General features: G+C 44.8%; 5 protein-coding genes across 7 annotated transcripts in view; 2 read left to right on the top strand and 3 right to left on the bottom strand.

The window, feature by feature from the left end:
- The window catches only part of afg2a (AAA ATPase AFG2A), an 89,862-nt gene extending 88,657 nt beyond the window's left edge, over positions 1 to 1,205 (bottom strand). The window contains exon 1 of the mRNA XM_028416763.1: positions 1,091 to 1,205. The gene's annotated coding sequence lies outside the window, so the exon portion shown is untranslated. The remainder of the gene's footprint in view (positions 1 to 1,090) is intronic.
- Positions 72 to 7,452, top strand: nudt6 (nudix (nucleoside diphosphate linked moiety X)-type motif 6). Its single transcript, XM_028416764.1, has 5 exons — positions 72 to 415; positions 606 to 809; positions 2,944 to 2,999; positions 5,041 to 5,095; positions 5,398 to 7,452. Exons 1-5 carry the CDS (start codon positions 169 to 171, stop codon positions 5,778 to 5,780), a joined length of 945 nt encoding a protein of 314 aa, XP_028272565.1. The 5' UTR covers positions 72 to 168; the 3' UTR covers positions 5,781 to 7,452.
- Positions 4,692 to 12,649, bottom strand: fgf2 (fibroblast growth factor 2). 2 transcript variants are annotated; one of them, XM_028416766.1, is made up of 4 exons: positions 12,085 to 12,649; positions 9,145 to 9,248; positions 6,966 to 7,171; positions 4,692 to 5,074 (listed from the first exon to the last, which is right to left on the bottom strand). In XM_028416766.1, the coding sequence occupies exons 1-3, from the start codon at positions 12,260 to 12,262 to the stop codon at positions 6,986 to 6,988; spliced, it is 468 nt and encodes a 155-aa protein (XP_028272567.1). In that variant the 5' UTR covers positions 12,263 to 12,649; the 3' UTR covers positions 4,692 to 5,074; positions 6,966 to 6,985. The 2 variants fall into 2 exon arrangements, with proteins under 2 accessions (XP_028272567.1, XP_028272566.1); XM_028416765.1 differs by lacking the exon at positions 4,692 to 5,074 and having other exon boundaries at positions 5,896 to 7,171; positions 12,085 to 12,648.
- A 2,845-nt stretch (positions 12,650 to 15,494) lies between these two features.
- Positions 15,495 to 18,769, bottom strand: bbs12 (Bardet-Biedl syndrome 12). Of its 2 annotated transcripts, XR_003671393.1 has the most exons (3): positions 18,703 to 18,769; positions 16,139 to 18,094; positions 15,495 to 16,065 (listed from the first exon to the last, which is right to left on the bottom strand). XR_003671393.1 is itself a non-coding variant. In XM_028416768.1 (2 exons), the coding sequence occupies exon 2, from the start codon at positions 18,080 to 18,082 to the stop codon at positions 16,280 to 16,282; it is 1,803 nt and encodes a 600-aa protein (XP_028272569.1). In that variant the 5' UTR covers positions 18,083 to 18,094; positions 18,181 to 18,289; the 3' UTR covers positions 15,495 to 16,279. The 2 variants fall into 2 exon arrangements, 1 of the variants encoding a protein (XP_028272569.1); XM_028416768.1 differs by lacking the exon at positions 18,703 to 18,769 and adding an exon at positions 18,181 to 18,289 and having other exon boundaries at positions 15,495 to 18,094.
- Positions 18,770 to 18,931: 162 nt separating this feature from the next.
- Positions 18,932 to 21,571, top strand: cetn4 (centrin 4). The gene is made up of 5 exons (XM_028416769.1): positions 18,932 to 19,025; positions 19,258 to 19,413; positions 19,485 to 19,613; positions 19,887 to 20,024; positions 21,326 to 21,571. The coding sequence occupies exons 1-5, from the start codon at positions 19,023 to 19,025 to the stop codon at positions 21,413 to 21,415; spliced, it is 516 nt and encodes a 171-aa protein (XP_028272570.1). The 5' UTR covers positions 18,932 to 19,022; the 3' UTR covers positions 21,416 to 21,571.
- The last annotated feature ends 637 nt before the right edge of the window (positions 21,572 to 22,208 follow it).

Raw genomic sequence — 22,208 nt, forward strand, 5'->3', positions numbered from 1 at the left:
AACACCCTACATTCTGTAGCTAGCTCTTTCCCAGGCCTGTCTTTCCTGATCATTACGGTATTTACGCAACTTCCGGGGCGGACCTTTACGTAACCGCTCCGCTCAGCAGACACATGCCGGCTGTAAACACGTTCAAGCGGCTGTTTATAGTGTTGATGTGAAACAAAAATGGCCGGCAGTGTTTTTAAACTTTTACCGCTGATGAGGAGCCGCTGCTGTGGTAACGTGTCCTGTCCCGCGAGCACGGGCGTGCGTGCGTTTTTGTCCGCTGTCACTGGTGCCCAGCTGCAGCGCGTGCAGGGGTCTCGCGCTTTGACAGGTAAAGTGGACCGATTCGGTGGAGTGACGGTGACCCTGGAGGAGGCCGGACTGCCGGCGGACATCAGCGAGGGCGCATTCAGCGGGTTACTGCGAGGTGTGTGTGTGTGTGTGTGTGTGTGTGTGTGAGAGATGTAAACTGTGGTCACATGTTATGTGGACAGCCAGCCTCCATGTTTCTGCCTCCTGTGAGTCTGATGAAGGGTCAGCTGACCTCTGACCCCTGACCGCTGACCTCCTCAACATGTGATGGAGCTGTTGTGAACCTCCTGCCCGTCCCTCCACAGACTCTCTGATCCAGTGGAAAGCTGAGGGGAGGGCGGCCGTGTGGCTTCGAGTGCCCATCTCACTGAGTCGATGTGCCGCCGCCGCCTCGGCTCACGGCTTCACCTTCCATCACGCCAAGAAGGACCACGCCGTGCTGGCTCTGTGGCTGGGAGAGGGGGAAAGCCGACTGCCGGGTTTCGCAACTCACCAAGTTGGAGTGGCAGGTAGAGCCGAAATGCTTGTGTCTGATATTTCTGTCTGATTTCCTCGTGTTCTCTCCGTCTACTTTTATGTGATGTTTTATGCAGAAATAGAAAAACTGATACAGGAGCAACAGTGATGATTGATTGTTTTTGAATGATTGATTAGAGGTGTGAGGCAGTGTTGACGGATCAAACCTCATTATGTCAACATCTTTGAATCATTTCTAAATAATTAAGTCACTATCCTCAGATAAAAAGGATGAAGGCTGTTTGTTGATATATGTAAATAGGAAGTCACTCACCAGGAAGGCAAATGTGGAGGAAACATCAGGAGGAGGAGCTGTGTGTGTGATTGTCCAGCAGAGGGCAGCGTGACGTTTTTACACCTCCACTGAGCAGCAGATGCACTTGAAGCATGTCAGAACATGTCCTCAGAACCCCCCCCACCTCCCTTCAGTCCTTCATCATAACAAAACTGAAACACGGTGATGAAACTTAAGGAATGTGAAACACACAGATGTGTAGATGTTTGGGGTCACGGTGGAACACAAAGCAGTCGTCCCACAATCTGCCTGTTCAATATCCGTCCTGTCAGGGTCACACTTTCATCACCTTTTTATGGTTCTTGGTTGCAGCAGGGCACACAGGGATGGAGCGCCACCTCCACTCTTTGTATGAGATTAAAGCATTTTACAGGAGCTGCCATGTTGGTTGGTGGTTCCATGGTGGGAGTTCCAACAGCTTGGAGGCCACAGAGATGCAGCACATCCCCTCTGTGAAGCATGGCGGTGGTAGTATGGGGGTTTGGGCTTTGGTGTGCTGGACCGACATTCTTAGATCCTCCACCCTCCCACCAGTGTGGACATGATCAAAGCAACGATGGTTAATCCATAACACCCTTTTTGAACAGGATTACGTTCACCTGGTCAATCCCTGGTAATCCAGCAGACTTTGTGGGAGTGAGCAGAGGTCCCCGGGTCAGACTGACCCTGTGTGGACGGTGCAGAAGATGTGTGCAGACCATGTAGAAGCCACGGTGGTGAGATGGAGGTTCTTCTGCAGGAAACACAGTTTGGCTCATTTAGCACAAATTAGCATAGATATTGAATCATAAGCAGCATGTTTGCAGCATGTCTGCAGACACACAGTGACTCATGGAAACCTTAATAGTGACCTGTCATGATAACCCTGAGAAACAAAGATGGAATATGAAGCAAGAGCGACGCCATGATCAGTGCTTCTGGGCTGTTTGTCTCTGACTGTAACTCTGTGCTTTTTCTCCTCGTGAGCATTTTGTTTCCTGGACTGAAGGCTCCGTAATGATAGCCTCCCTCAGCAGAAACCGGGCCCGTGCCATATGGCACCGCCAGCAGGGATGACATCAATTTCCACTTGGAAGGTCCAAGGCAAGCCGTCGAGGCGACCCATCCCTCTGTACACATCTGTGACATTCATTTAAGGAGGCCCGGCCCGGGTCGACCGCTGGGACGGAGACACCGGAACACGCAGCGCTCTGCTCCTCCTTCCTCCTCCTTCTCCTCCTCCTCCTCCTCCGTAAAGGTTGAAATGAGACGTCCACGTCTTTCTCACGTAAAAGCTGAGTCATCCTCACAAACAGCTTCATCCACATAAACATTTTTAGAGTGTGGTTCAGTCACACTCTGGATCACACAGCTATCGCTGGAGCAGCCCTCTCCAGTGTTCTTACTGCTGTCTGTGGAGATTTATCACCTTTCAGCTCATTGTTTTGGTTTCCCAGCATCAGGATTGGCTGATTTTTGATCCTAAAGTCTCAATTAACTCTCGAATGAATGGAGCAACACATGATGACTGACTGATTATACAACTTGTACAACTATACAACACACATATGCACAGACTCTGGCTCCATTTTCCAACATGGCAGCGCCTGAAAGTGACCTCGAAGTGTGGAGGTTGAGCTGCGTCGTCCATCTTTATTTACAGTCAAAGTTTTGTTGCTTCAGGTTCAGGTCAGATGTCCTGACATTTACCTTTAGACCTGGACCAGATAGAGCCAAACAGGCCTAAACCATGATACCACCACCACCGTGCGTCACTGATAGGATAAGATTCGTATGCTAGGATGTAGCATATTTGTTCTATATGTGTCTAAAGCACTGACTGTTTTGTCCAGGTGCTGTTGTTGATGAGTCCAGTGGAAAAGTTCTCGTTGTCCAAGACAAAAACAAGGTATGTGTGTGATGCTACTGTGTGAATATCACCCAACAAAGTCTGTTACTTCATAAGTCAAATGTTGAATTATTTTCAACCAGAATTCCAAGTAGTGTTTGCAGGAGGCGTGTATTCATGTGTAAACACTTCTCATAAGAGGAGATGTGTTATCGGGTTGTTTGGGACGCTCTCAAGAACAAGAACCTCGCTCTCTCCTGAGCCCCGCTCTCTCCTGAACCCCGCTCTCTCACTCTCTCCTGAACCTCGCTCTCTCCTGAACCCCGCTCTCTCACTCTCTCCTGAGCCCCGCTCTCTCACTCTCTCCTGAGCCCCGCTCTCTCCATCATTAGTAAAAAAAAGAACCAGTCAAGTATCAGGTGTCTGCTGCTAAAAATGTTGTTTTGTGGATTCAGTGACTCGTGTGTGCGTCTGTTGATCCAAACGTGGGTGGAAATCCTCACAGACCTTTAGCTCCTCTCACACAACATTAACTGACCCCAAGCAAACATGTTGTTTACATGAGCTGAAGGCCGAACAGCCGTGTGTGTGTCGCCACTCACAGAGCCCTGCTGTAGTGAAGTGGCCTCAGCGCAGACCTCTTTCTGAAGCAGCTTTGTTTGCATTTAGAAAAGTGATTGCACAGTTTTGCTGTATTTTGGGAACCACTTAGGATTTTAGAGGTGCTGGTTTTACGTGATAAATAAAGGCCCTTTCAAATTAAAAGCACAACATGTTGAAGGATCCCTCACAGTCATCATGTGGTTCTTGATGGTTCTAAATGTAAGATTCTCAGTGTAAACCTGCGTTTAATGGAACATCACCGAGCTTTAATGCATGCTAAGCTAGCTGGCTAACAGTCCCTGCTCCAAAGCAGCCGTTACACACATTTATTTTGGACATGTCATTTTCAAGCTGATGCCCTAAAGGACTGGGGTGAAAAGGGTTAATAAGCAACATGAGTGAGTAATATTTATCACATATTATTCAGGCTGTCAGGCACTTTACTTACTTCACTTCATGTCTGTTATTTCCATCCTAGAATCAACCAGCTCTATAGTTTTATCTCACTCTGATCTTTCTGTGGAAAATGCTGACAACATGGTCACATGAGCCAGCGGCAGCCATTAACGGGCAGAAGGCTGAACCACTGGAGGAGTAATACATTTGTTCACTGTCAGGGTGAAATCGTTCTGCTCCCCAATATGCTTAACTTGATGATCAGTGAACAGCATGTTATTGAAATTAATATTTAAAACTTCCAATACCAGCAGAGGCACATATCACACACTCTGATAAAATATGAATATGACAAACACACTATAGTTGACAGAGTGAGTGTTTAAAGGTCTTCACCGTGTGTGACATGATGTCCTTACACTCAGAGGGAAGCTCCTCCTCCTCTTCCTCCTCCTCCCCCTCCTCCTCCTCCTCCTCCTCCTCCTCCTCCAGCTGTTTACTGGAACTGGCCGGGCCCTTTTGGCAGCAGCGTGTCAGTCCAGAGCTCACACAGGGTTATGAACTTCCTGTAAATGAACCACAACAATGCAACAGACAGCTGACAGATCCCCAGTGGGCTGACGGTAATTTCAGCCATCGGGGGGAGCTGCAGAGTGAGGTCACGGGTCAGAGCGCCGTCCAATGACGTGAGCTCATCATTTCATGTTAAAAACATTACTTTCACATTCTGTTCCTAAAAACTCTGACGCAACGTTTAAAGTTACTCAAAAATCTCTTTATTTCTTCTACAAATAGCTCCAAAAAATATAGCATTCTGTTGACAATACATGAAAATAAATGCTGTAGTGCATTCGTGTGTCTCACAAAGAGAGAGAGGAAGAAAAGCGCAGCGTAAAAAACATTCTACAAAAATATACACAGACATAATCATAACTTAACCAGCAGCATACTGTCATTAAATATCTAAGAGGAGTGGTGAAACATGAAAGGATGCTCAGGTACGTACGTGTTTTACAGAGACTTGAGATCGCAGTGTACATGTGGATACATTTACAGCAGTGCCATCTGTCAATCAACATCCATCTTTAACTTTCAATTTCAGACCAAGAATGCGTGGAAGTTCCCCGGAGGTTTGTCTGACCCAGGAGAGAACATCGGTGAGTGTCACGCTCAACAGAGCAAAACAAAACATACGAATACAGTACATCTAACTACATTATGTCAGCTTCTACTTAAAGGTGATATACATTCATTTAAACTGTACAAAACAAGGCACATGAAGCCTGCTTTATGGAAATCTGTTCCTTTTTTAACTTTTTAAAGCAGCTTTAAAATTATTGAAAAGCAGCGTCTTTACAAAAAATATACGTATTTTTCCTTTTTTCCCCTCACATCTGAAAAAAAACAAAGCAAAAAAAAGTTTCAATGCCTCCATGTGTATAAATGAATTCTCTCTCAGGTGAGACTGCCGTTCGGGAAGTCTTTGAGGAGACCGGCGTTCACTCCCAGTTCAGATCCCTGCTCAGCATCCGGCAGCAGCACGACCACCCCGGTGCCTTCGGCATGTCGGACATGTACGTCATCTGCCGACTGAGCCCGCTCTCCTACGAGATCAACTTCTGCACTCAGGAGTGCCTGCGCTGTGAGTGGCTGCCGCTCAGCGAGCTGGCCAGAACCGCCGACACCACGCCCATCACTTCCCGCATAGCCGGGCTGCTGCTCCACGGCCTGGAGCGGGGCTTCGACACCATCGACCTCACCATGGAGGAGCTGCCGGCCGTCTACTCGGGCATGTTCTACCAGCTGTACCACAGGCAACTTCCTGTAGCGCCGAAGTCATAGGAAGCTGGATCTATTTGGCATTATCACTCATATTTAAAGGGTATTTATGATGGACTGTTAGATGAAATGTGGTGCAATAAAATGGACCTCATAGTTGTAACACTACAGTATTCTATGTTTTTCGGTAGCCATGTTCACAGACTTTAAACTACAGTTCATTTTTTAGGGTACTGTTCTGAAACTGGTGTAAAGCTTGTTCCATACTCCACGAGAACGGAGAAACTCTCAGCGCTCTGAGAAGAAATTGATGCAACTTTGTTCTCTGAGCGCTGGTTCGGCAGCTCTCGCAGCTTGTTCTCGACACATCGTCTGGGCAGAACTTCTTTCTTGGTCATGTCCGAGAACTATGGCGTGGCCAGTGTGGAATAGCTTCACACAGGTCAACAGCAATGTCATGCTACGAGCACGTACGCACCCACCTCCCTGAACATTACTGGCTCGTTATCATCCTTAGAAGCAGCATCTTCCTTCTCCTCTGCTTCAAACATGTTACCCTAAACTGCTGCTTCTGTTCAGCAGCTAAAACCTGTGTGTGTGTGTGTGTGTGCGTGTGTGTGTGTGTGTGTGTGTGTGTGTGTGTGTGTGTGTGTGTGTGTGTGTGTGTGTGAGACATGCTCTGAGGTGGGAGCGCCGTATGAGGAGTTCTGCACAAAAAAGTAAAGTATGAAAAGTCCCGGCCGGAAAACATACGTTGTTCTTGTTCTTACCGCCTCAAGAACACGAACAAAGTATGTAACAAGCTTAAGAATAATTTAACTACCAAACCACAGCGTAATTTAAAATGTTAGCTTGTTAGCTTCTAAACAGATAAAACTGTGTAGGCCTGGGTTTAGCTTTGTGGTTTCTCTCAGTTCTCTCTCAGCTGTGTTAGCCTTTTGCACTGGCTGAGCATTGGACATTGTAATTACCCTAACTGCCAGTAGGGGGAGATACAAGGTCCACACTGCAGCTTTAAATACAGACAGGACTCAAGAGGAGACGTTTTTAACAGAGCAGATAGAGCTACACTGTCCTGGTCTTCCCGGGAAGCAGCCAGTCTGTTTCAAAGTGAAGCTGAATAATAGCAGACATGTATTTAAAATAACTGTTAAAAGTTTAACAGTCAAGCGTCACAGCTCTTTTGGGCAATGTTGATGCAACAGTCTTCATTTCATTGCCTAAACTAAACACTAAAGCCTTCAGTACCTCTCCTATCAGGCCCCAGATTATTTCTTGGCAGACATGGGCAGAAAGAGAATGGCCTTCTGACCCGGTCCAGTCTTGTTTCCAGACTTGTACTGGCCAGTCCGCTTCAGAGCCACGTACATGTTTGGGTACTTCCTGGAGCGGTAGGTGTTGTAGTTGTTGCTCTCGAGCCGCTCTAAGAAGTAGCATTCGTCCGTCGCTCGTCTCTGAGGAGGAGGACACACAGGAGTCAGACATAAGTTTCACTTTTCAGGACGGCAGAAGACAAAGCTGCTGGGACTCCTGCTGTTCCAGTAAACCTGGATGAACTCATAAAGTCAGGAAATGTAAAAAAAAAATGTTTGAGAGTCCAGCTAATAAACATGAAGTCATGTTTCTATGCAAACTGTTACTGACCCTCCCTGCCCGTGTGCATGGTTTCAGGGACCTTATTGGCTGATTGTTGTTTAATATGTTTTGATAGGAATAAAGGGAACTGGTGACTCTATGATTATGTGTTGCTTTGGATTCATTTCAGCTGTGTTTCCTGGTAATGAACCAGGTGCTTCATGTGTTTTCTACTCACATCCTGGTTGAAGTTAAACAGAACACTAACATCAGTTGACGTGCTCACGGGATGATAGAGCTCTTTGTGTCCACTCCTGGCTCCCCTCTCGTACCTTTGTCCTTTGTAGCAAACATTAATTACTGAACGTCTGGTTCAGGCTGGGCGTTAACTGCCCTACACCCTGTCCAACAAGAGGCTTTTGTTTTAGTTTCTGGTTTTAGTTGACTGTGACCGACACCACTATGAGCTGGTTAGTCAGACGACAGGCACCCAACAGTCCCCCTGCTGAAGTACTGAAGGGTTCTACAAGATAATGTCGGAAATCTGAAGAAAGTTTATTCATGTTAACTGCTCATCACACCTGAGCAATGTGAGTCACACACCATGGGAATATGTAAATAAGTGAATAATAACATTTAAGGTATATAAAGGTGAGATTAAGATAAAAACATAACAGACAGACCTAGACCTGAACCCTGTGGTACACCACATGTGTATGGTGACTGCTACCATTACCAATCCGGGTCTGAAAGGCAGACACCGCCTCCTCCTTTAAGACCAGACTAAAACCTTTCTGTTCAGTGAAGCGTCATCCTCTCTGTCCTGTCTCCCTCTTCTTCTCCTCCTCTTCCCGGCCGACTGTCAGCAGGAAGGTTCTCCTTATGAGTTGGGTCCTGTTCAATGTTTCCTCCTGTTAAAGGGAGTTTTTCCTGACACTGTTGCTCTTAAGTGGGTTCAGGCTCTGTGTCTCTGTGAAGAGCTTTGAGACAGTTCTGAATTTTAGAAGAACTGACTGAGCCGTGCAAGTGCAACAGCAAGACCAGAGGCAAACATGTTAAAGTTTTTGTCATTACGTGTAATTTCCTACACACATTAAAGTCAGCCGGACGCCTCGGGTGGCAGCTTCTCATTAGGAGGAAGTGCTTGTTACTAATTACATAGATTTGACACAAGCTTTCAGAACCACCAAACCACATCAGTCATCAACACTGCCACTGCCACTGAAACCAGCTGCACAGGAACTACGAGTTCAGAAACCTCTGCCACCCGTCAGACTCTCAGGTCGTCCCCGCAGATCCCGAAGAATTCAATACTGTAAATATCTGAAGTCCCATCATGGCTGCACATTTTACCAGAGAGACTCTGTGTAGCACTTTGTCACAATGAGCTTGAATAGTTTGTGTAGAAAGGTGGGAGAGAAGAAGGAGGAGGAGGAGGAACATGTAATTAGTAGAAGGAGGAGGAGGAGGAGAAAACAGGGACAAGGAACTTTGAATCTCTGGCCTGTGACCAGTGTGGTGTTGGATCTGATTGGATCTTTCTCATCCATAATTGTCTGTTTTTAAATTATGACAATAAATCCTGCCGCACAGTATTAATGGACTATCTGTGGTTTTAATGAGCAGTCTGGTCAGAGAGGCTGTAATCACTTCCCAGCAGGGAGGAGCTCCTGTCAGGGCACTGATAAATATTTGGTTTCCAAAACACAGCAGCTGTGATAGAGCACGGGGGTTAATTCCCTGTGGGCGGTCGACACAGAGAGACCGTCACTAAATATTACAGCACACGACCCGATGTCTTCTATCTGAAAGAGTTTGTGTTACAGGACAGAAACTGTATCAGGGCACTCACCGCTCCAAACAGCCGTCCGTCTCTGTTCATGGCCAGATAGCGGTTAGCACAAACCCCTTTGATGATCACCTCCCCCACCGAGGTCGCCTGGAGTTGAAGTTTTACTGAGGATAAAAGTTTATTTGAGGTCAGTGAGGACAGTCTTTAGTCTTTAGTCAGGTTTAAAAGGGAAGAGCAGTGCTCTACTTAATAAATCTGAGACAGAGGAGACAGAAACATCCTTGACTGTGACTGTATTCATGTTTACATCATCTTCTGTTTATTTACAACTATAAACAAGAGCTCAAACAAACCTTACAGATAGGGATTTGATGCTTTAAAGCTGCATTCATAGGCTTCAGGGCACTAGGGGGCAGCACCACACAGACAATCACGGTTTAGGAGGTACCTACGGCTAACATGGTGGCAAAAAACACGACATCCAAACTACAATTCCTGTTGAAAGTAGCACTAGCATTTGTATTAGATTCATCAAATTCCTTATTTGCAGCTGCTACATGTGTCAGTGCTTCAGAGCTTTCTACATTTCTGCATCAATATGACCCAAAAAAAAGTCCTGAAAGGCACATATCCATAAAGGTGGCTACAGTTAGCACAACTCTGAACCACTGCAGAGTAAAATGCAGGTAAAAACTGGCCTATTGCTAGAAGTTAGCTTGAAGTTAGCGTCTAGCCTGAAGCCCAGGTAGAAGTGTCAAAAACCGTTTTGGTGTCTGTTTATAAGTTCCTTTTTTATGACATCTGCACCTCAGCTCCACCTATTCTGTTGTTTTAGGAGTTGAGATGGACTCAGATGCTGCCAACATGGCCGTCAGGACCTCCAACTGAGTCTCAGAACAGCTCTTCAGGGAACCCGGGGGAGACTATGGCCGTGGTTATACGCAGTCTGTGGTTTTGCGTAACACCAGTTCACATTTAGTTTGCAATAAATGACAGAAACACGCCACTCAGCCAGCGAACAGTAGGAATAAAAACCTCTGAGCTGTGTGTCTGCCTCCTCTAAGAGAGACTTTGCTGCATTCTTTGCATGAAGCCAAACCACCCAAAAGAAGGCAGAGGCCCCCACAAGGATCTGTCCAGAATAAATTCACACTGAGACCTGAGATAGACACACATCTGTCTATAGTTAAGCTAGCAGCCTGGGTGATTCACATCAAAGATCAAAGCGGTGTTCCTCTCAGGAATGTACTGCATAATTGGCTAAGTGTGCTGTGGTGAGTTCAGTGTTTTCAGGGATTATTACGTTCTGGTTGTGTGGAGTGTGTCCTTATCAGTTGCTGTCTTGGGGTCAACAGTGTGCAGATAGATTACTGATGGGAAGTGTGTGATGAAGAACGTGTCATGAGAGTCTGCTTAACAATGGATTAACATTCCCAAATTTAACTGGCAGGTATGTACAAATACCTTTGTACATCCAGGCCTGGTGTGGTCAGGTGTGGTTAACCAACAAATATCACTCCAAAGATGTGTAATAGTCCACAAGGTCACAAAGGAACTCAGGCTAACCGCTAAGCAGCTAAAGGCCTCTCTCACATTAACGTTATGAATCCACCATCAGGAGAACACTGAACAACCACAGTGTGCATGTCAGAGCTGCAGAGAAAGACCCTGCTCTCCAAGAAGAACCCTGCTGCCTGGCTGCAGTTTGATGAAGATCATGTGGACAAACCAGATGGCTGCTGGGAAAATATTCTGTGGACAGGTGAGACCAGAACATTCCAGCATAAGACCCTCATCCCATCTATGAAGCATGGTGGTGGTAGTATCATGGTTTGATATTAATGAACAGAGTTCATGTTTGGTCCTGACCTTCATCCACCTGAGATGTTGTGGAAGGAGCTGAAACAAGCAGCTGATGTGAGGAAACCCAGCAACATGTCAGAACTGAAGCTGCTCTGTACTGAGGAATGGACTCAGACTCCTCCAAGCTGCTGTGGACGACTGATCAGCAGCTACTGGAAACCTTTAGCTGCTGTTATTGCTGCACAAGGAGCTCACAGCAGACACTGAGAGCAGAGCTTCACACACTGTTACCACTCACACATGGAACACTGGATCATTGTCATGAACAGATAAACAAGTCTCATATTTCTGTCTCATTTGTTTCATTGGGGTCTCTTTGTTTACTTTATGTGAAAATCTGCTGATGTTTTTGGGTCATATTTATGCAGAAATACAGAAAATTCTACAGACTTTCAGCAGCACTGTAAAGGCTGGCAGGTCTGTTGTAGCCTTAACAAAAGGTCCATTGATGATTGCAGGTCTTAATAACCACAAGAAACCATTAAGGTGACTCACTGAATATTTTCCTTTCTACCTCTGATATCCAGGGTTTAATGCCACTTCCTGACATCACCTCACCAAGGCTGATCTCTCAGGATACTTCATCCTAGTTGATTTTAATTGAATTATTCTAAAAATACCTCTGTTTTCCATCAGGCATTAGTTTGGGCTACACATACTTAAAGGGTCACTTGGCAATACACTTTCATTTCCAAGGAAAATCCCCAGCTTCATAATCCCACCTCTCCCTGTCCTATTTTCTAATGAAACATGGAGACAGTGAGGGACATCACAGTCTAATTAAACCTCTTTCTCCTTCAAAACAAATATTCATTGATTGACAGTAAAGAAGTGAATATTTCATCTGCCTGACTGACTGATGACATCAGGAACTCCTCGCTGTGCTGTCCTGTGTGACTGGCTGTGACTCAGCGTGCTCATCTACATTTACTAAAAACATCCTGCGTATTTCATCAGAGAAACTTTGAGTTATTATACTTTCCAGAAACACGGAGTAAACCTCAGTAAGCTGGAAAATCTTACATCGTTCCCCCGTAACTTTTCTCTCTCTTACTTCCCTGTTACATATTAAAAAAAGGAACATAAAGAAGCTTGTGTGCTGTGCAGAGCAAGAAAAAGAGGACGGGCAGTACTCACTGTGGGGGTCGCTTTTCTCCCGGATTCCATCCACTCCCCCGTCAGACTTGATCCTCAGGAAGAAGCCCCCATTTTTACAGTACAGCCTTTTGGGGTCCTTGAAGTTCCCAGGAGGAAAGCCGCCGCTGCCACCGTCTTCAGCTGCAGGGGGAAGTGTCGTGATTCCTCCCGTGGCCATCTCCTCCTCTTTCCCCGCTTCCTGCCTTCGTCTCCTTCTTGAGAAGTGCAGGAGCCCCGACGAGGCCTCCCACCTCCCACTGACGGTTTCTTCCTCCCCTCCTCCACAGACGGCTTCAACTTAACCTCAGGGGTCAGTTTGGGTGAGCGGCCTCCCCTCTCAGGGCAGCAAGTGCCCTTTGAGAAACGTGGAGCAGAGAGACTCCTGCCTGAAAGCAGGCGTTGACCCTCTGTAGCTGCTGTGCCAGTTTATTCTGGATGCCTGCAGGTTCCCGCTCTCTCCTGCTCCTCTTGCACTGAAGGGCAGCTGGCTTAGATCTAGTATGTGGACGGCTTTCCCTTTTGGGCCTCAGTTCGCATGCGCCCTAGGAGCGAGCACACACACACACACATATGCTCACGCCCACTAATGCTCAGAGGTTTAACCAACCAACCCAGAAGACGTCGGGAAAAGAGAGGAGGGCAAAGGAAAGGGGAAGGACAGCCTTCAGGAGAGCCAGGAGACCCAGTGTGTTCATTCATCCAGTCTGTTCAAGACCAAGAAAAAAAGCCTGCGAGTGATTCACTCTGAGCTATTCATAGTTAAAAAACAAAAAAAGAAATAACAATGTGAAGCAGAGAGCGCCAGCAGACGCATCAGTGGTTTTAATTGCTGTTCTCCAAAACGGGCTGAGAGCAGGATCGGTGACAGCAGTTATTCATGCCGGGTTTGTTTCATCTGTCAGAAGAGGCCCTGGCTGCTGCGGGCTTCTGGGTAAAACACGTTACCACATCTGAAACTCTGAGCGACCCGGGACCAGCGGGGACTCAGCTGTGTGCTCAGCTGATGTCGGTGACCCCCACAGAGAAATGGTCAGTGAAACCATCTGACACCAAAAACTAACCAGGCCGCTCCAGTGACTCAGAGCTGAGTAAATGTAAGATTTAAATCTGAGAAACGGGCCCGTTTTATGCATCGTTTATACAGGTGGGATTAGATGAATGCACTGGTTTTACCAAGAGAAGTATAAATAATCTCCCTGAAACCCATTTACACACGACAGCCCCGCTCAAATCCAAGAATGCTCCTGATTATAAGGAGAAACTCCTTGATTCACTTTTCACTCTGAATGTCACGGTCACCTCTTTGCCCTGATGATTAGCCGTCAGGCTGGGCTGGATCTTATAAAGGTGACTTTATGTTTGAACATTTTTATTAACTAACAATAGATATAACTCTGTTTTAAACATTTTTTACAGCTTTTCAAATCCCACTTCACAGCATCCTCCATCCTCCACTGAATACACCCAACGAGCATCCAGAGCCCCTATAGAGAAATACATCTGTCTCATTTAGAGGCCTCTTCTGATGGATAAATGAAGGAGAAGTGAGCACTTACCTGTTAGTGTGACTCTGCTAACGTTGTTACACCAAAGACTCCAGCTAATGAAATGTGTTGCCAAACCCCGGGGAAGACCCAGGACATGGTGGAGAGACTGTGTCTCTCGGCTGGCCTGGGAACGCCTCGGGATTCCCCCAGAGGAGCTGGAAGAAGTGTCCGGTGAGAGGGAAGCCTGGGTGTCCCTGCTTAGACTGCTGCCCCGCGACCTAGTAGTAGTACCGGTAGAAAATGGATGGATGGATGGATGGATGCTGTAGCACCTGGGAAAAAAATGAATAAATAAACATCAGATCAAAGTGAATACATCCATCCATATCTACACAGTTAATGTATACACACATTTCACTTACAGCTGTACATGACGATGGCTAACCATAACTGGATCAGTCACTGTAGCAAATATAACAACCAAATCGAACAATAGCTTGTTATGATGAAGTACAGAAAGGTTCACGGTCTGGCAATGTTCTTCTGTCATTAGAGCGCCTGCTGACAGCTACCCATGACATCTGCAGGCGGGCTGCTGGTTTAAAAAGTTCATATATATTTAGCTTGATCTTATTTTGAACGATAATATATAAAGGCTGTGCTTCCACCTCAGAATATAGATTTTCAAATCTAAAAACTAGCAGATGTTATGACTGGATGACATCACCCTGATTGTAAATTTCATGAGTTAGTGTGGGCCTCTGTGGGCTCAGCCTGAAACGTTTCATCAGTTCTTTAATTTCCCTCCTCCGCCGTTGCGTTTGTTATGTCACTCCCTGCCACACCAGCAGTGACTGATGCCTGAGTCAAGGGTGTTTTGGCTTCTCTGTGAAAAACGCTTAAATATCACCAGACTATTTTTAGAATACAGCATGAGGTGCTCTCTCTCTCTCGCTCTCTGAGCTGAGAGGAAATGGAAGGTCTCACTTGTGGTTGTAACTGACACCTGTCAAATACAATATGCACAAGAGGAAAATTCACCTAAACATGTGCTTTACTCTCATGTCAACGTTTGTTTTCAAGGTGCTTCTTTTTTTCCGATCAGTAATCATTTGTTCTCAAAACAGCTTCTTGGACATTTTAACTTTAAACTGCTGTAAAACTAGCCAGGGTCAGATAACATCATGTGACCCTTTAATCATCATGACGGTGGACATGTATTTAACAACACAAGCTAGTAGGACATTTCCTCAGTCTGCAGGCCTTCCTCCTCCATCAATCTTTCCCAACATGACAGAGAAAGTCATAAAAACCTCCAGACTTGGCAGGGAAGCAGTGTCCGAGCAGTGTGTGAAGAGTGCAAGGCAAACTGTGGACACATAATGAAGCGTGGGCAAATATCATTCAGGAAGTGCACACTGGCACAGAAATTCCTCCCAGGCTCCAAGAGACGGAAATCTAATTGTGGTTTTGGACACAAAGCAGCTGTTTTCTCTGCAACAAGGTGTGGGCAAGGTTGTGTCCAGGTGAGTCAGGCTTAGTTCATTATAAATGGGAATTTCCTGTGAGAATAGTGCACCCTCAAGAGGATGGTATAAAATGAATCTTTCCATTTCTGCTTCTAACATGCCCAAAGCCCAAAACTCTCTGTATTCACTAAAATCTTTCAGTGCTCTGCATCGCACCAGCTGGAATCATTCTGAGGCTCACACATCACTTTAGGTCCTGTGCAGTCTGGTTTGAGATCAAGGCAAAGCACTGTGACCGCAGGTTTGAGGTCAGGACTGTTAACAGAGGCACGATCATTCATTCATTAACATCCTGTTGAAGCCAGGTCCGGGCTGTAAAGCACCCTAGCTGGTGCAGCATGTCAGGTTTTATAATGTTTTCGTTTTAAAGAATACCTCAGGGTTCCATGTTGGATCCTCCTTTCTTCTTATTGTTTAATAACATTTGTGGTGGGTGCATGTATTGTATCATATGTCTGATGACACAGTCCTGCCTCTGCACCTTCCACTGAGACTGCAGTTGCTAATTTGCAATCAGACTTTTAACAGAATGCAGTCGCTGGCTGAAAACAGAATAAGACAATGAGTCACATGAGAAACCTTCCATTGATCAACACTATACATACTGTTGGAAATGAGGTTGTTGATACATAAAGCATGTTACCACAAGTAAACCGACACCATGCCCAGCTTTAGCTGGTCATTCAGTCATGAAGGTCTCCTAATCTTAATGCTGCATTCTACTACATGTGCAGCAGATGATTGATTGGGTTATTGATTGATCGACATTTGATGGACAAACCAGTGAAAATGTTCCTGTTTACAGACGAACAGTTCAAACTTCCATTCATTGATCGTTGTTGCAGCTTTAGAGCAGATCAGATCTTCACAGTTTGACTTCACTATACATCTTTGTCTTTACATTTTTTACTTTGCTGTCTTCTTGGCAGGTCATCACTGAAAGATTTGGTCTCAACTCGTTTTATCTGGTTAAATAAAAGATAAATTAATCAATAAAAAATACAAACAACATATATATATATTAAAAATATTTTTTACCACTGCTCTCATTTGTAACATCTATTTATGGTCGTTTGTCTCCCCCATGTGGTACAAAATAGTATTGAAATGCACTGAAGACATTTGCAGTCTAAACAAGCACTTTCCACTTTTCCACTTTTTAGTGGAAATTATTCACAATCACAACATCATCAGATTGTCAGTGCTTTGGCCCACTCCAGTGATGACCTCTGCATCAGTCTGTAAGACCAGGGAAACCAGATCTAAGGCTTTCCTCCACGCTTCCTGTTTCACACTCAGGTTATCATAGACTTCCACTGCTGGAGCTTTGTCTAGCTTTACAGCAGGATCTCCTTCTAAAAGAAGCTGTGGGAAGCTCGCAGCGCTGCTTACATGTGTGTTAACGTCCTGCACATGTTGGCACACGACAGTCCTGGCACTGACTTTTGAAAACCTGCCTGAGTTAACCATTATGGTGGATGTGTAATCGATTAAACCATCTGCCATGAGGCGTAACACTGCTGCTGTCCCTGGTTGAGTTTGTTGGACTCCTTTTAACTCTTGCTTGGCATGCATTTCTGCTCTTCTTTGTAGGTGATGAATACAAAGCATTTCGGTCCGTCCAGCACCTGGAAGGAGGGCTCTGTCGTTCAGTGCATGGTGCAATCGATAAGCACAGGCCCAAAACTGGTCCTCCAGAGCCTGCAGCTTGCCATGTAGACAGCTTGTAAGGACTGCTGTGACTAGTCCGCTGTTCCTGGCTGTGGAAACACTCACAGCGGCTGCAGTCGTCCCCTTGTGCCCGCTGAGGTCACGCCATATCGCGCTCTTCACCCCGGTGCCGACAGAGTGCTGAGTCAGCTGCGTGACGTACGTGACTGGAACAGCTCCAGTTGAAGCAGCAAACGTCTTCAAAACGGAAGCTTTCACTTTTTCCACCACCAGTATGTGATGTCTGCAGCAGTGCTGAATCACTTTCTCACATGCAACGCCACTGCTTAGTATCAGGTTCACTTCCAGGTTCAACAGAACTGTCACAGCTTTTTCCACCCATTCATCCTCCCTGCTAAGACCCAACAGATTCAGCCGGTCACTCACGTGCTGCACACTCGTCGGCCTGTTAAAGCCAACATGGCGGTAGGTGTCTGATAAATCTCCAGTAATAAGAGCGACCTTCAGGGCTTGCTCGTTTAGGTGATGAGCAACTGAAGTCTGTTCAGCAGATAAAAGAAAAACACTGCCCTGAACAACGCAAGCATGCCCCTCTGTTAAACCAGGAAGCACACACGTCATCACTTTACTGACGTCAAATGCGAAGCGCCTGCTGTCTTGTTGGTTTGTTTCTGACTGGAGTTGGATAGCCTCAACCACCAGTTTCATTGTGTCATCACAATTGTGGCTCAGTCCCTCAGCGAGGTGTGTGATGTCCGGAAGCTGCGGAGCCGGAATTACTTCATATTCAGACGTAGACTCACAAAAATGTCTGCTAAGCTTTACTCTTCTTCGTTCACTAACGTTTAGAACCTTGTGTTTTTGCACGGTGCATGATGCCTGTGAGACCTTGTGAGACACACCAAGTCCCTCAGTTGAAACAGCACATTTCCTGCAAACATCTGCGCATATTTCCATTCCTTCAAACATTGCTGAGATTATCTGGGGTACTGTAATCCCTTGCTGAAGGCAGTCCAGAGCAGCACGGCTCCAAGCTCCCGCCAAAAACAGCAGGCATCCTGACCCTGAATGGTAGACCTTCTGGTGGGCTTGAAGAGTCTCGTGAACCAGCTGACCCACTGCACAGGTCAGCTGCAGACTCTCAACAATGCGAAAACACGAGCAAACAAGAGCCGACTCCCCACTGGTGTCGTCTGTGATGAACTTGTACTTTCTGCCCGGGCCTAAACAGGAATGTGAGATTCCTGCCAGCGCTGAAAGTTTCTGCAGTCCGACATGTTGGCGGCCGTTTAGGATCGTGCTGCCCAGCATCACTCGAGGTCCCTGATATGTGAAAACACAACAGTCACAGAGTCAGCTCACTTTTACCAAGTAAAATTAAGTAACAAGCTCAAACTCTTTTCACTCACCGTTCCCACTTCTTAAACAACTTCTCTTAGCTTTCTACAAATCCTGGTTCATATACAGCCCTATTATTCTAAGTATGCTTATATTTTATCTTAATTTTGTCACGTTATGTTACTTCATATACTTCTTTTCTACTTATGTCTACAATATAATTTTACTGGCTTTACAAGGTTTTCAATGTTCACTGTTTTAAAAGATGTTAAACCCCCTCTTTAGCTTTTTTTAAGACGCGTAGAAACGTAAGAAAAACAGATTGTTGCTTGTGTATTTAATCTCGGAAAATCAAATATAACATATAACCCACTGACTTCGGAACGAACGAACCGGAAGTGCTAACGCTTTTCCAGGTTTTAGGATGTCTATTGATGTACACCTTGCTATGGCAAGCTAACAAGCTAATGCTTTTAAAAGTTAAAATACTATTTTCAGCCTATCCGTAACGTAAAGGGAGTAAAGTAATACACAACAACGTATTTAACGTGTCTATAAGCCAGTGTTTAAGTATTAAAAAAAGAATATATTACCTTAATTTAATATATGAATGTACGAATGTTTGGACATTTCCCTTCCTCATCCCAGCTCACGCTATTTACCACGGCGCATGCGTTGTGCTTTGTGGTTGCCAGGCGACAAATATCGGTTGACCGGATTGGCTTAAAATGTCTATGCCCGCCTTTTCCCGTTTGTGATTGGCATAGCAGGAGTAGCACTGTGTTTTCTCGTCTGTGATTGGCTGCGCCTGTCGTCACTTGACCGGAAAAATAGAGCCGTCGCTACCTGCTTTGTTGACATCAGATCATCAAACCCAACACAGAAGGTGTCCTGCGCCGAACCGGTTGTTCAGATGGTAAAATCTTAATTAACATCGTTTTGTGAAACGCGTGTTTCAGTAACGTTTTAGGAAGTGTTGTAATTTGCGGTTACAACCGTAAATCTTCTGCTTGAAAGTCCCGTTTCTTCTTGGTCTCGTGTTGCAGCATGCATGCTAGCTAGCTAGCCTGATGCCAACGGCTGTGTATAACTACATGTCACTCTGCTATTTTTCCAGTTTTATCCTAATATTTACACCTCTCCTTCAGGCTTCAAGTTACAGGAAATCAGCTTCCGCCACCACTCAAAGGAAAAAGGCAACTCCCAAAACCGATCTGACTGAGGAGCAAAAGCAAGAAATTAAGGAAGCGTTTGACCTGTTTGACACAGATGGGGTGGGAACCATAGACGTGAAGGAGCTGAAGGTTGGCTGGTGTAATGTGCTGTCTGTGTGTAGATGATGACAGCAGCTTAAGCCTCGTTGTCTGTGCCACAGGTTGCAATGAGAGCTCTGGGGTTTGAACCAAAGAAAGAGGAGATTAAGAAGATGATTGCAGACATCGATAAAGAGGGCTCCGGAACAGTGGACTTCAGTGACTTTCTCAAAATAATGACAGCGAAAATGGTGAGCATTAAAACAAATGTAGTAACATCCTGATGTCTGATGTGGTTCACATGCTTTGTTGTTTTTGTGCAGCTTTAGATAATACTGTGGGGTCTCTTATCCTTAATATCCTAGAAGTTTAAAAATGATCAAATACAATGTGCATCAGTGAACTTTCCTCTAAATAAAGGTTATTTAAACACGACAGACATCAAACTATATTCAGCTTGGGTGTGTCTCGTCTCTGTAACATATTATTGATTGTGTATTTCCTTTTTTTGTCTGTGTTAACAGAGCGAGAAGGACTCCAAAGAAGAAATCCTGAAAGCTTTTCGGCTGTTTGATGACGATTGCACAGGGAAAATATCCTTCAAAAACCTCAAGAGAGTTGCCAAGGAGCTGGGTGAAAACCTGACCGATGAAGAGCTGCAGGTGCTTTAAGTCACTTATTAATAACCCTACACATCTGCCTATGTTTATCTATTATTATAGTCATATAGATTGATCCAGGTCTCATTTTACATTTTATATATAATCATATTAATGAGAGCAGTGAGTGCCCTCTGCAGGCTGAAGTCTGGATACTGCAGCTACATTTTTCTATGGGCTGTATCTAAACATGCAGCAACCAATAAACCCAGAGCAGGAAGTGATAAACTATGGACGCTTTGTCCATAGTTATGTATAGTCTAAATCGGGGTGGGCAATTGTTGTTTTCCAGGACCACATAGACTTCCCTAAGAAAAGCAAAAGGGCCATGATTTTTTCATAAATAATAATATAAATTGGAGACCACTGGGACGGTCTAGGTATCTACCTTTACAAATGTACTTGTTACATTTATATTAGGGATTTTTTTGCCCTCGAGTCTGAGTCATTTGATTTTGAGTATCCAAAAGCAACAGTCATACCCCTGCGCTACAACACACAACGCCACCCTGCACAGAAAGCGTTAACTTTGACAGCCCTAATAAATATATATCCGAGTCCTGATCGGGAGGTAATGTCCGATTCCGATCGAGTCTGAAATCACGTAATCGGGCCCGATTTCCGATCGCGTGATCGGATCGGGACATCCCTAATTTATATCATCACTTGCTGCTTTACAAAGTGTCAAAAGTTCTGGAAGTTGGGCAAGAACTGTGCTTTTTAAGATGACGGATGACGATGAAACATGTCAGCTGCAGCACCGCAGTAACATCTGAATGCGTCGTGGAGTTTCTGCACGCTGTACTGTACATTTCAGCATAGTGACGCAGCATTTTTAGAGTGTAGACAGCACATCCGTGTCCCTCCAAAGAGTAGATGGGATGACCGCAGTGCTCAACAGTTGACTTTTGCTGCTTTTGTTAATATTTTGGATGGATGGTCATTTGTGGGCTAGAATGAAGTTACAAGGGTGGGATATATAATTTTACAGATGTGTGATTTTGGACCATTTTCTTGAACAAAAAAAAAAGATTTCTGTGACATTTAGAGTTATTTATAAAATTCTTTAAGCACCGATGCACAATTTGGAAACAGGAAATTGGCATTAAATCATTTAGTGTAATACCAAACCTGTTCTTCTTAACTCTAAGTTCCTCTAATGTTGTTTTGTTCTTAGATGTAATATTTAAATAGAAGTTGCGCTGTCGTTTCAGGGTGGTGACGTCTCCACCACAATGGCCTCTTTGACAGCTTTTTTCCAGTCGGCAGCACTCAATTCATTTTTGTTTTCTCATCCCTCTTAGGAAATGATTGATGAGGCAGACCGAGATGGAGACGGCGAGGTCAGTGAGGAGGAGTTCCTGAGGATAATGAAGAAGACCAATCTTTATTGAGCGGAGCTCAGTTTGTTACAGTTTAGACAAAGACGTTCTTAAGATTCAGATGATACAGTAGCATTATTTTTGGGGCAGGACTGTGTAAATATTTTAACGTTCTGTATCTTTGCAGATTTTTCTACCTTGCAAGGCAAATAAATATATTTCATCATACGTTAGTGTCTGTTACTTAGTTTCATATTTAAGAAAAGAACATAAAACAAAGTGTTTCCGTAAATCTTGACGTGCTCTCTTTCAGTTCTATTAACTTACTTTCTTTATTAAACCGCGTTGCTCTGTAGAAACAAAGAAAGTGACGGTTCTGAAAAAAGATGTTTTCGGTCTGCTGCATTTTCTGCAGTGCATCCTGCAAAGCACAACATGCCAACAATGGTCAGACAGTGAAAGTCATATGACTAAGATGGTGTTGTTTAACTTGAATCATGTTACTGTAGACAGAAATGACAAACATGCAGTGGAGATGAGTAACACATCAACACTTTCTCTAACAGATACAGTACAGCGACTCTTATCTTACAGGAAAGATGCTCCCGCTGATTAATTGTAATGTATGGCGGAAGTCTGGTTTTGGCCAAAACGCAAAACCTTGATATAATAAACAGGATACTGCAGTGACGTGTTTTTCCGAACCGTCAGACGGCAGTCTATTATTTTGAGGATGCTTGCGACTGATTGTGAAAGTTGTGATAACCTGTTCGAGACGGTGAGGGAACATCAGGTGGAAAATATGAAATTCTTTCTTCCAAAATGAGAGATCCAGTTTTTGAAAAATATTCCACACAGAGCATAA

The sequence above is a fragment of the Parambassis ranga genome, chromosome 10 (genome assembly GCF_900634625.1).
Source record: "Parambassis ranga chromosome 10, fParRan2.1, whole genome shotgun sequence".
In the NCBI taxonomy this organism is placed as follows: Eukaryota; Metazoa; Chordata; class Actinopteri; family Ambassidae; genus Parambassis; species Parambassis ranga.